Here is a 10,992-nt window from a genome sequence, read left to right on the forward strand (position 1 = left end):
TTTCTTATCCGGTTGTTAATGCAGTGGCCAAGTCAGTTTTCATTCTAAACAGCAATGTATTGTGGGATATTGAGTACAAACTTACTGTATTCTTCTTTGAAAACAACAGCGATTGACATCAATCACTTTGGTGCATTACCGCCCCATCCATACAGATATTTTTCTGTTCCAATTCTCAAATTATATGAAAAAGTTCCGTACTCCTTAAAAATGTTAAAAGTATCCGATGTTGAGGTGTGTTACTCGAGTCCAGCAATCTTTTCAGTGATTCTCTTTTAAGCACTTTTTTATTGAATTATTATTTTTTACTTTGTTTCACTCAAGGCTAACACATCGACCTTCCTTTTAGTCATCATGCTTCCAATCTTCTCTTTCTTCCATCAGTTGCTTTACTTCCACATCCTCTCACATTGGCGGCGCCCTCTGTTGGCTGCGGCTGCATCGGCTCGCTACAACGGGTCAGGTGTATCGACATTTCGTTCTGTGTACATTGTTACAAAGAATGACAATACAAAGGAAATTATTATTATTATTTAGTGACCCTATAACTAGGGTTTGCGAGACCTTTCGGTCTCCCGCCCCCTGTTCTTTGCTTTGCTGTCTCTTATGGAGTAGAGATAGAGAGGAGAGGATCCCCAGTCCCCTCGCTCCCTCCACTTTAATCGCCTCTTACGACACTCAGCGGACGGTGGGAGAATTCTCTTACCTCTCACGAGGAGAGGGCACCTCACCGCAGGGACCTCAGAACTTTTTTTCAGTGAATCAAGGAAGCAAGGTTTTGGGTGCTTTAAGGAGAGTGATGAGCAAGAAGAGTAAGAGTATGGATGTTAAGTGGGGACTGTATGAGAGTGTGATTGTGCCGACTGTGTTGTATGGTGCAGAGACTTGGAACCTGAATGGAGATTTGAGAAGGAAATTAAATGTTTTTGAGATGAAGTGTTAGCGGAGTATGTTAGGAGTGACAAGATTGGATAGATTGAGAAATTAAATTGTGAGAGAGAGAACTGAAGTAGTAGTGGAACTGAGCAAGCGTGTTGATAAGAGAGTACTCGGTTGCTTTGGACACATGGAGAGGATGGATGAGGAGCAAATGATGATCTACAGAGCAGAAGTCAACGGAAGGGGAGCAAGAGGAAGGCCGCGATTGACATGGATGGATGGTGTTACGAGTGCTCTGCAGGAAAGAGGTCTAAATCTAGTGAAAGCTAGAGCTCTTGGTGGTGATAGGAACGAGTGGAGAGGTGTTGTAAAAGGATAGTGGGATGTTTAGACGCATTCTTAGGGGTGGGCTGGGCACCTGTATGATGCAGCAGGGGTAAACCAGTGAAAGATGTCAGGCCCTGCTGTTGAACAAAAGAGTGTATTGTGTCACCCTAACCCGGGTGACATGGCCGCTTTCTTGTGTCCCGTTTCATCTGGAGGGATGAAAGCATGACCAACTTAGGTGCCGAGGTGCCTAACAAACACCCAAGTTTGGGCATTTGGGCTGGCCATGGTCCAAAAATGTTTCTGTGTGTTTATTTTTCCCTTTTTATTTTCTTTGTTATTGTATGTGTTTGTCTTATTGTCGGTCACCCCTCTTGAGGGATATGACAAAGGTAGATAGATAGATTTTAGAAGGATCACAGTGTATTTGATTTATATTTTTTCCCACTTTGAGGCACTAAATAATAAGCAATGTTATTTTGAAAAAGAAACGTTCCATTTTTGAAGCATTGTCGCACAAAAAGTTTGCTACGAGAATACAGGCAGACTCCTGTTCATTTCTGCTCGTAGTGGGGGGATGTTTTTCCCCCCACAAAACTTAATTCAAGGAGGATGTTTTATATCTCTTTTTTTGCACATGAATTAATCCATTTCACTAGATAATTTAGTTATATGTTCAAATATTTACTACATAATTCTATTTAAGTGTCAAATTATGTTTATTAATTTCTAACAGCGATTTAAATTGCTGTCGTTGACGCAGTCGCTCAGTCTCCTATTCCGCACCCCAAAGCTTGTTTTATCATTTATTTCTCTCTTGCATACGTTTATAGCGTGTACTTGACTTTCTTTTAAATCAAACGTCTGCGAGATTTTGCTACCTCAGTTCTTTTTTTAAATTTTTTTTTTTTACGATTTGGTTTTTCGGCATGGAATGGTTAAATAACATGGAATAGCCCTTATTGTCAATTACACATAGTGTAAATAAATTTCAAAGCTGGACCATACAATACACATATCATTTAAAGTAACATAGAATTTAAAAAATAGCATTGAATTTTAAAAGTAACTTTGAATTTTAAAAATGTCATATCATTTAAAATAGTTGCAATGATCAATAAGATCAAACATATATCTAAAATTACATAACATAGGACAAAAAAAACACTACAAAAACTGCAGTAAGCAGCAACTGGGATAGCAGTGATTAATGATAAATTTTTGTTATTTATAGATTATTGGTTATTTACAGTTCAAATATGGATTACCTGATAGGACAAAGAGGTGCCGTTCAGTTCAGTGCAGATTTTAATTAAGTACTGTATTGTGATAGCTTTAGGGAAGAAGCTGTCTCAGTGTCTGTTCATTATGGCTTGAATGGATCTGTATCACCTACCAGAGGGTAGCAGGTTGAACAGATAGAAGCCAAGGTGAGTAATGTTTTTTTAATGATGCCTTTTGCTATGTTCAGACATCTGGAATTGTAAATGTGATTCAAGAAATAATAATAATAATAATAATAATAATAATGCATTTTATTTAAAAGCGCCTTTCAGGTCACCCAAGGACACTGTACAAAAAATGAAAAAAAAAAATACAATTTAAAAAGTTGTAAACGAAATAATAAATAAAAACAAGACATAAAATCATAAAAACATAGGAAATGGAGAAGCTATGTGTTGTAGGCAGTCCTGAACAGGTGTGTTTTTAGACGGGACTTAAAAGTGGAGAGAGGTGTGCAGTTTTGGAGGTCCGGAGGTAGATTGTTCCAAAGCTTGGGAGCAGCGCGACTGAAGGCTCTGGCTCCCATGGTGCTCAGATGGGCAGGGGGCACTGACAGTCGGAGGGAGGACGAGGATCTGAGGGAGCGAGTGGGGACGTGCACCTGGAGAAGGTCGGACAGGTAAGGAGGAGCCAGGTTGTGAATGGCCATATATGTATATAGGATGAGTTTGTAGCTGATGTGATGCTGAACAGGAAGCCAGTGTAGCTGTTGGAGAACGGGGGTGATGTGCTGCTGGGAAGATGTTTTTGTGATGATGCGAGCAGAGGCATTTTGAACCAGCTGAATTTTATGGAGGGACTTTTGAGGAAGGCCGAAGAGGAGAGCATTGCAGTAGTCAAGGCGGGATGTGACAAGACTGTGGACGAGAATAGCAGTGGTGCGGGGGGTGAGGGAAGGGCGGAGTCTGGTAATATTGCGGAGGTGGAAATAAGCAGTGCGGGTGATGGTGTTGATATGTGAGTGGAAGGTAAGCATGCTATCCAGGATGACACCCAGACTCTTGACCTGGGGGGAGGGGGACACTAAGGAGCTGTCGATGTTGAGAGAGAAGTTGTTTACTTTGGATAAAGTGGATTTGGTGCCAAGAAGGAGGAATTCTGTTTTATTGGCATTTAATTTAAGAAAGTTTGTTGTGAACCATGTTTTGAGTTCGGAAAGGCAAGAGGTGAGGGAGGGAGGTGGGAGTATGGAGAAAGACAGTACATAAGGTCCCTGTTTTTAGGCACTATATTTGATATCTATGCTGTTTTGAAAAAGTTATTTTTTAGTACTTTTTTGTATATATGTGAAAGTATTTTTGTTGTAAGTATCACTAACACACAGAAATGTTGTATACATATTTAAAGATATATAGGTTAACCAGGGCGGCACGGCGGTTGAGTGGTTATAGAGTCCGCGGCACAGTTCTGAGGTCATAAGCTAAACTCCAGCTACCAGAGGATAAGCGGTGCAGATAATAGATGGATGGATGGGTAACATGCCATCAATGTAACAGTTGTAGAATAATTGGAAATAAAAGAACATTTTCTGGGTCATGAAAAAAAATTGTAAGAAATGTTTTATTTTTACTTTTCAGTATTTGTAGGGTAAACACACAAAATAACTGTTAGTTTTTTTAATATCACTTCAGAAAAATAAAAATGATGGATACGTTGTTTACGTTTTGTTTTTATATACATCCTATTAAAGGAAAAAACAGATAGTTCCCCATCTTCAGTTTTCTTATTATGAAGGAAAAATGAATGGCCAACACAAACTGCTTGAGCACACGTGAGATTTCTTAACATGATGTTGACAAATTATTTTTTTCTTCTTATATTTCAGGTACAAAGAAACAGTCAAACAAAGCAAGAACAAGGTGATAAAATCATTGAAATGAGAACATCATGAGTCCCTTTCACAATTAATATTTTTACGCAAATGATACACAAAATAATAAACAAAATTACTCGGATCAACAAATAAACTTATTGCATTTTTAAAGTCATGACTAAAATGCATGAAGTTATTTGAACACAGTTTGAAATAAATCTCAAGTGGAAATCATCACTTAATCGACAGGAATCAATATTCAAAAAAAAGTCCAGTCACAAAATAACAATACTAATGATACTGTTATACGCGATGCAAAATCATATATTCCACATAAATAGTCTTGATTATTTGATTCAGAAAAGAATAAATAGTGTACATAATGTATGTCCATTCAATCACAATTAAATATAAACTATATCTTGGGGAAAAAAAAATATCTTGTTTTGTCAACAAAAAATAAAGTCCATCACGTTAAGCGGAAAGATCAATGCTAGTTATACAAGCACACATGCTTTAGTCTAATTTGTGAATTTTCAACCGCAAACTGAACATGAAAAAGATCTTCACCTGTGTGGGTGCTTGTGTGTTTTTTTAACGTTAAAATTCTCAATCTGGGCAGACAAAAAGCTTTTTGCCAATGTGAGTTCTTGTGTGTACATTTAAGGCATTCTTCCTGCTGAAACTTTGACCGCAAACTGTGCAAGAAAAAGGCTTCTCACCAGTGTGAATTCTTCTGTGAATTTTTAAGTTCCCGCTCTCAGTATATCTTTTACCGCAAACTGAGCAGGCAAATGGCTTCTCACCAGTGTGGGTTAGAGTGTGTGATTTCAAGTTGCCATTCTGAATGAATTTTTTACCACAAACTAAGCAGGAAAAAGGTTTCTCGCCAGTGTGAGTTCTTGTGTGGCTTTTTAAGTTTTGCTTCAGGCTGAATTTTTTACCACAAACTGAACAACCAAAGTTTTTCTCACCAGTGTGGGTTGTTGTGTGTCTTTTCAAGCTCCCATTCTCAGTGAATCTTTTACCGCAAACTGAGCAGGCAAATGGCTTCTCCCCAGTATGGGTTCGTGTGTGTGATTTCAATTGTCCGATTTGGATGAAATTTTCGCCACAAACTGAACAGTTAAAAGGTTTCTCCCCTGTATGGGTTTGTGTGTGTGATTTTAAGTGTGCATCCTGGGTGAATTTTTTACCACAAACTGAACAAACAAAAGGTTTCTCACCAGTGTGGGTTCGTGTGTGTCTTTCTAAGCTCCTCCTTTCAGGGAAACTTCGACCACATACTAAGCAGGCAAACGGCTTGTCGTCAGTGTGGGTTAGTGTGTGTGATTTCCAGTTTCCTTTGTGGATGAAGTTTTTACCACAAACTAAACAGGTGAAAGGTTTTTCACCGGTGTGGATCCTCGTGTGTAATTTTAAGGCAGACTTCCAGCTAAATCTTTGACTGCAAAGTGAGCAGGAAAAAGGCTTCTCTCCAGTGTGGGTTCTAGTGTGCTTTATTAGGTATTGCTTACGACTAAACTTTTTACCACAAACTGAGCAGGCAAATGATTTATCCGCAGTGTGGGTTCTGGCATGTTCTTTTAAGCTCAAACTCAGAGCGAATGTTTTGCCACAATCTGCACATGCAAAAGGCTTCTCAGCAGCGTGAACTTTCATATGCAACTTCAAATAAGACTTGTATCGAAATGTTTTCCCACACTGAGAACATGTGTTATCACCTACTGACTGTTTGTTTCTTTCAGTGTTGGCAGGGTTGGACGTGTCATCATCTCTTTCTAAATGTTGACGGGAGGGAAAGCTTAGAGGCTCCTGCCAATTGTTCTCTTCATGTTGACCTTGATCTTCGATGGTTGAACGAAGCCCATCTACCTGCAACACTTTAAAACCTTTGTCCTTTTTGAAATAAATAGGCTCCACATCCTCGTTCTTCTGCCCAACGTAACAACGCTTAACACCCTCTTCCTCCTCAATTTTGATGCCAGGAAACTCTGGTTCTTGCCGTCCAGAAGGAAAATCGTTTTCATCGATGTCTGCAAGACACAAGGCCGGTCACATTCAATTGTATAGCCCCTAATCACAAAAAGTTTCAAAGGGGCACCAGGGGTCAGCAATAAATGATTAGTGAAAAATTAATGCCATTAATTGCGAACAATTAATGGAATGGTTGCTTAAACTCATAAATCCATTTATTGCAAAATTTAAATAATTATCAATTATTGCAACCCATTAATTGCGAAAATATTCGGGTTTTTTGTTAGTCGATTGCGTCAACAAACGTGCAAATTTTCACGCCGCGCGAGCATTTCGTATGCGGTCAAGGTCACATACACGCACAATCGGGACAGTGCATGCATACGCGTAAGCTACCGTGTTTTCGCGTCACAGCGGTCCATCTAGAGTCTAGATTCTAGACTCTGGATTCTAAAGATATGGCGAAATTGTTCTTCTTCAGTCGCGATACTTATCTCCTTATAAGGGATTGGAATGAATCAGTTTCACTTGTAGTCTTGAAGTTAAAAATGACCATTTTGTCCTTCTCAGTGTTGTCCAATGCCTCATTTAAGTGTTCTCGAAACGTATTTGGATTGCAATCTAGGTCCGCCACTTTCATTTGTATTTCGCTCCGTTGATTCTGAGGTTCTCAAGTACAGCTAACACATGAATAAAAACAAGCCCCAACATGACGGTAGCTGATGTGATCACCAATAACTCAGAAGATATTTTTTGTACTAAAAGTAAAGATTAGAGGGACCAGTTTGTTCGACCATATTGACACGGCTAGTATACCATTAAATTACAAATTAATGGCTAGAAATCCAATAAATACCCATTAATTGGCCTTGCCGCGAAAAAATTAACATTAATTTTTTCGCACTTAAATATTTATTTTTTTTCCAAAAATCAATTACTGATGACCCCTGAGGGGCACACAGACCACAATTACAACATCCTTTGATCTAAAACCTACAAGAGAGCAAGGAAAAAAAACTCAGCATGAGGAAAAATAAGAAACCTTGAGAACGGATTGTGCCTGTGATAACCCCTCCTTCAGGATGAAAAGGCTGCCATGGATGCTGCAAGGGCATCAATGGACAATACACACTTAACATCAAATTCAAATACAAGTAATAACAAAAATTATGCAAAAGGCTTTCTGTCTTAAAATCTTGTAGCAGTCAATGGCTGACAATGTAGGCATTACAGCAAAATAAAAAATATATATATTAGTAGTACTTTTTTAACATCCCTTGTTTTACCATTTACAGGTCCAGCTACCTGTCAGATAGTTAATAACACATGTACCTTCCAACATCCAGGCCCGTATTTCTACTTTAAAGCCCCAATATGTAATATTTGACCACTAGAGGGCACTGCGTTGTATGAACAAGGGCCAGTGATAACCGCAGTGTCGTGGCGGGTTGCCGAATAAACATGGCATCAACTGAGGTGGGGATTCCACCGTGTAAAAGAAATAAATACTTCTCGACATGTGTCTTATAATTGTTTTCAATAAAAATTAACATTCATATGATGGGTCTGTTTTTTTGTCTACTATTGAATTTCTTATTTTTTTCAATTGATTCAAGTCAAGTCATGTTTATTTGTATAGCCCTTAATCGCAAAGAGTCTCAAGGGGCTGCAAAGATCAAAGACTATTGCAAACTACAGACTATTATGACACCATCCCCTCATCTAAAACCTACATTAGGGCAAATAATACACATATTATCAACATAAAATATAGGTCATTCATATGCTATGGAATAGAAGTGTGTTTTAAGCTTAGATTTAAACATTTCCAGTAAGGTTGCAGATTGGTGGTTCGCGCCCCGGCCGAGTCATTCCTAAGACTTAAAAAGTGGTCGGCGGCGCCCTCTGTTGGCTGCGGCTGCATCGGCTCGCTACAACGGGTCAGGTGCAATCGACATTTCGTTCTGTGTACATTGTTACACAGAATGACAATACAAGGAAATTATTATTATTATTATTATTAGATTGAATCTCAGGGGGAAGAGCATTGCACAGCACCGGGGCCTGAATGCAGAACGCTCTCGAACCTGCGGATCTCTTCTTGGCTCTTCGGATCACTTGTAGGGGCAAATTTTAACAATATTGCGAAGAAAAAGCTGTTCTAGTAATATTTTTAACATGTGTTTGAAAGGACAGATTGGGGTCAAATATGACACCTAAATTTTGACTAAGTCACTCTGGGTGATATTACATTTGTCGATGATTATTTAATAATGTAGTTACAACACTATTTTAGTTGGTTTTTTGAAGGTAGCATTGTTTCAACTTATTAAATCATGTTTAGGGATATTGTGAGCTTGGGAATTATTAAAAACTCTCTTTATTACTTATATTGTGTGTTGCCTAGACATCCCTTTGAGACTTCTTGTGATTAAGGGTTATACAAATAAACATAGCTTGACTTTAACTTAACTTTTTTACTGAAATAAAGTTTTTTTGTACCACTAGGAGCTACTAAAGATGACACCATGTCCCTTTAAAAACAAGAAAAATACTACGAGGTCAACATTACTCATAAGATTAAGTAGAATATAAGTGTATCTTTAAGTCTATGCCCTTGCACAATAGTATTGCCTTTTACACGCTGGTTAACTACTGTTAAAAGAAAATAACTCTGAAATTGTTTAATTGATGTTGAAAATGTCAGGAAAAAATGTTAAAACGTCATATCGTCACGTCATATTGTCAAATATAAAAAAATTGTGAATATGCTTGATGGCTGTGTCTTGCTGCTGTTGGTGTCGGTGGATTTGTTCAGAACGAGGACAATCGACTTTGGCCTGGACGGATCTATTGACACTAACAAAGATGTTATATAATGAAATTGTGAATATGTTTGATTTTCGAGAAGGTTTGTTCAAACCTCACTTTGTGTTTGCTGTTAAAAACGTAATATTGGAATATAATATTGTGAATGTGCTTAATTGCTGTTGAGATTGTCATGATTGTTTTCTGTTTTTAGTGTCAATAAATTTGTTCAAACCAAAAAAATCTTTAAGTCTAAAATCAAACATTTTCACATGTTTGTGTAAAGTCTGCAAACGCATTATACAACACAAGCGTCACCAAAATAAATTAATGCAGTTGTCATGTATGAAAATGTGTTTATGTATCTTTTTATAGAATCAGAGAGAAGCCTGTGCCGAATCTGGGCGAAAATAATATCATCCGGTGGATGCCAAAAGACAAATATCAGATGACAAGGATGTTGCAAAAACTAAATTGACCAACCTTTCTTGTCCGTCTGTCGATGTTTTCGTTCGGTCTCCTCTTGCGCTCCCCGAACCTCCTCTTTGAAAATTCCTTCCCCACTTGAGCACATTTTACTCGCATCTGAAGCTCACACTTGATTTTTAACGAGATCAATTGAGATTATCCATATTTTCCAATTTTTTTCATACGGCTGGAGCAGAAACACCAGGTCAGACCGACTCGAGTGGGCAATGGAAGTGTCGGTCGGGAGTGAAAAGGCAGTAACTACGCAGGGTAGATAAATGACCTTAAGGTTACCCGGCTGTCAAGCTTAAGTAGTTGTAGGGTGAATCTAGAACGTTGGGTAGTTTTTAAAGAAAAAAAAGAATCTGTTTAGCGTTAGATGCAGCAGCCTACCGCAAAACACGACCGCAATGTATTGTGGGATACTGTGCATAAACCTACTGTACTCTTCTTCTTCAAGATCAACGGTTGCTGGCATACCCACTTTTGTGCATTACGGCTCCTCGTGTTACGGATAGCTGCCTCTGTTCCAAACCTCAAATTCTATTTAAAAGCTGCCTAGTCCTTACAAGTAGTCAAAAAATAAATAAATTGATGAGTCCCATTACGCAACAACCAGTCAACCTGTACGCTTAATTGCTGTTAAGATTGTCGAGAAAAATTGTTCAAACCTCACATTGTTTATTTGCTGTTAATGATGTCAATAAACTTGTTCAAACCAAAATTTGCCGTACTAAGTACATTTATTATGCATTTTAAGACGTGTGCGACGTACAAGAAAATCTGTACGGAAAAAACGTAAATTTGTCAATTATTGGTACCGTCCGGTATACACAGATTATCACGAAACGGCAAATCCATCAAGTCAAACGAGTTCGGCAAATCAATCAAGTCAAATATCGTTTTTTTCCGTTGCAAACGAAGCGAGCGGTTTGATGTAGTGAAAGGAAGTCCGTCTCTTTTTAGAGAACCAGCTTTTTCGGCTCAACTCATTAAAGAGAGCCGGCTCTCAAACGGCTCACTTGCTTTGATGCATTATATTACGAATTATTATGTTGTATAAAGAAGTTAAGAAAAAAAGGAAGTATAAAATGAGAAAATGAAAAATACAGGTTTGTGGTTATTCCTTTAATCAGTATATTACAAAAAATAATTTAATGCAGAAAATGAAATTATAATTTGAATAAGAAAATGTATTATTCTACTTAATTATATTTGCATGTAATCTTTCCTTCTACAGTGAACGTCCAAGCTACTTAATTTTTGAACTTTTTTTTTATTATAAACCTCATTCACAAAATCTTAATTAACAATATATATGATATAACAAAACACATGTACAATACAACATCTTAAACTACATAAATAAACACGTTTGAAAAAAAATAATAGTGTAAGATTATTTTGTATTTTGTAAAGGAAAATACGACAGTTTG

General features: G+C 37.7%; 1 protein-coding gene across 1 annotated transcript; it reads right to left on the reverse strand.

The window, feature by feature from the left end:
* Window positions 1–4,036: 4,036 nt before the first annotated feature.
* Window positions 4,037–9,981, reverse strand: LOC148370362 (uncharacterized). Its single transcript, XM_088332881.1, has 2 exons — window positions 9,572–9,981; window positions 4,037–6,339 (listed from the first exon to the last, which is right to left on the reverse strand). Exons 1-2 carry the CDS (start codon window positions 9,660–9,662, stop codon window positions 4,913–4,915), a joined length of 1,518 nt encoding a protein of 505 aa, XP_088189007.1. The 5' UTR covers window positions 9,663–9,981; the 3' UTR covers window positions 4,037–4,912.
* Between the last annotated feature and the right edge of the window lie 1,011 nt (window positions 9,982–10,992).

Source organism: Urocampus carinirostris, chromosome 3 (assembly GCF_059441175.1).
Source record: "Urocampus carinirostris isolate Australia breed hairy pipefish chromosome 3, RoL_Ucar_1.0, whole genome shotgun sequence".
NCBI lineage: Eukaryota > Metazoa > Chordata > Actinopteri > Syngnathiformes > Syngnathidae > Urocampus > Urocampus carinirostris.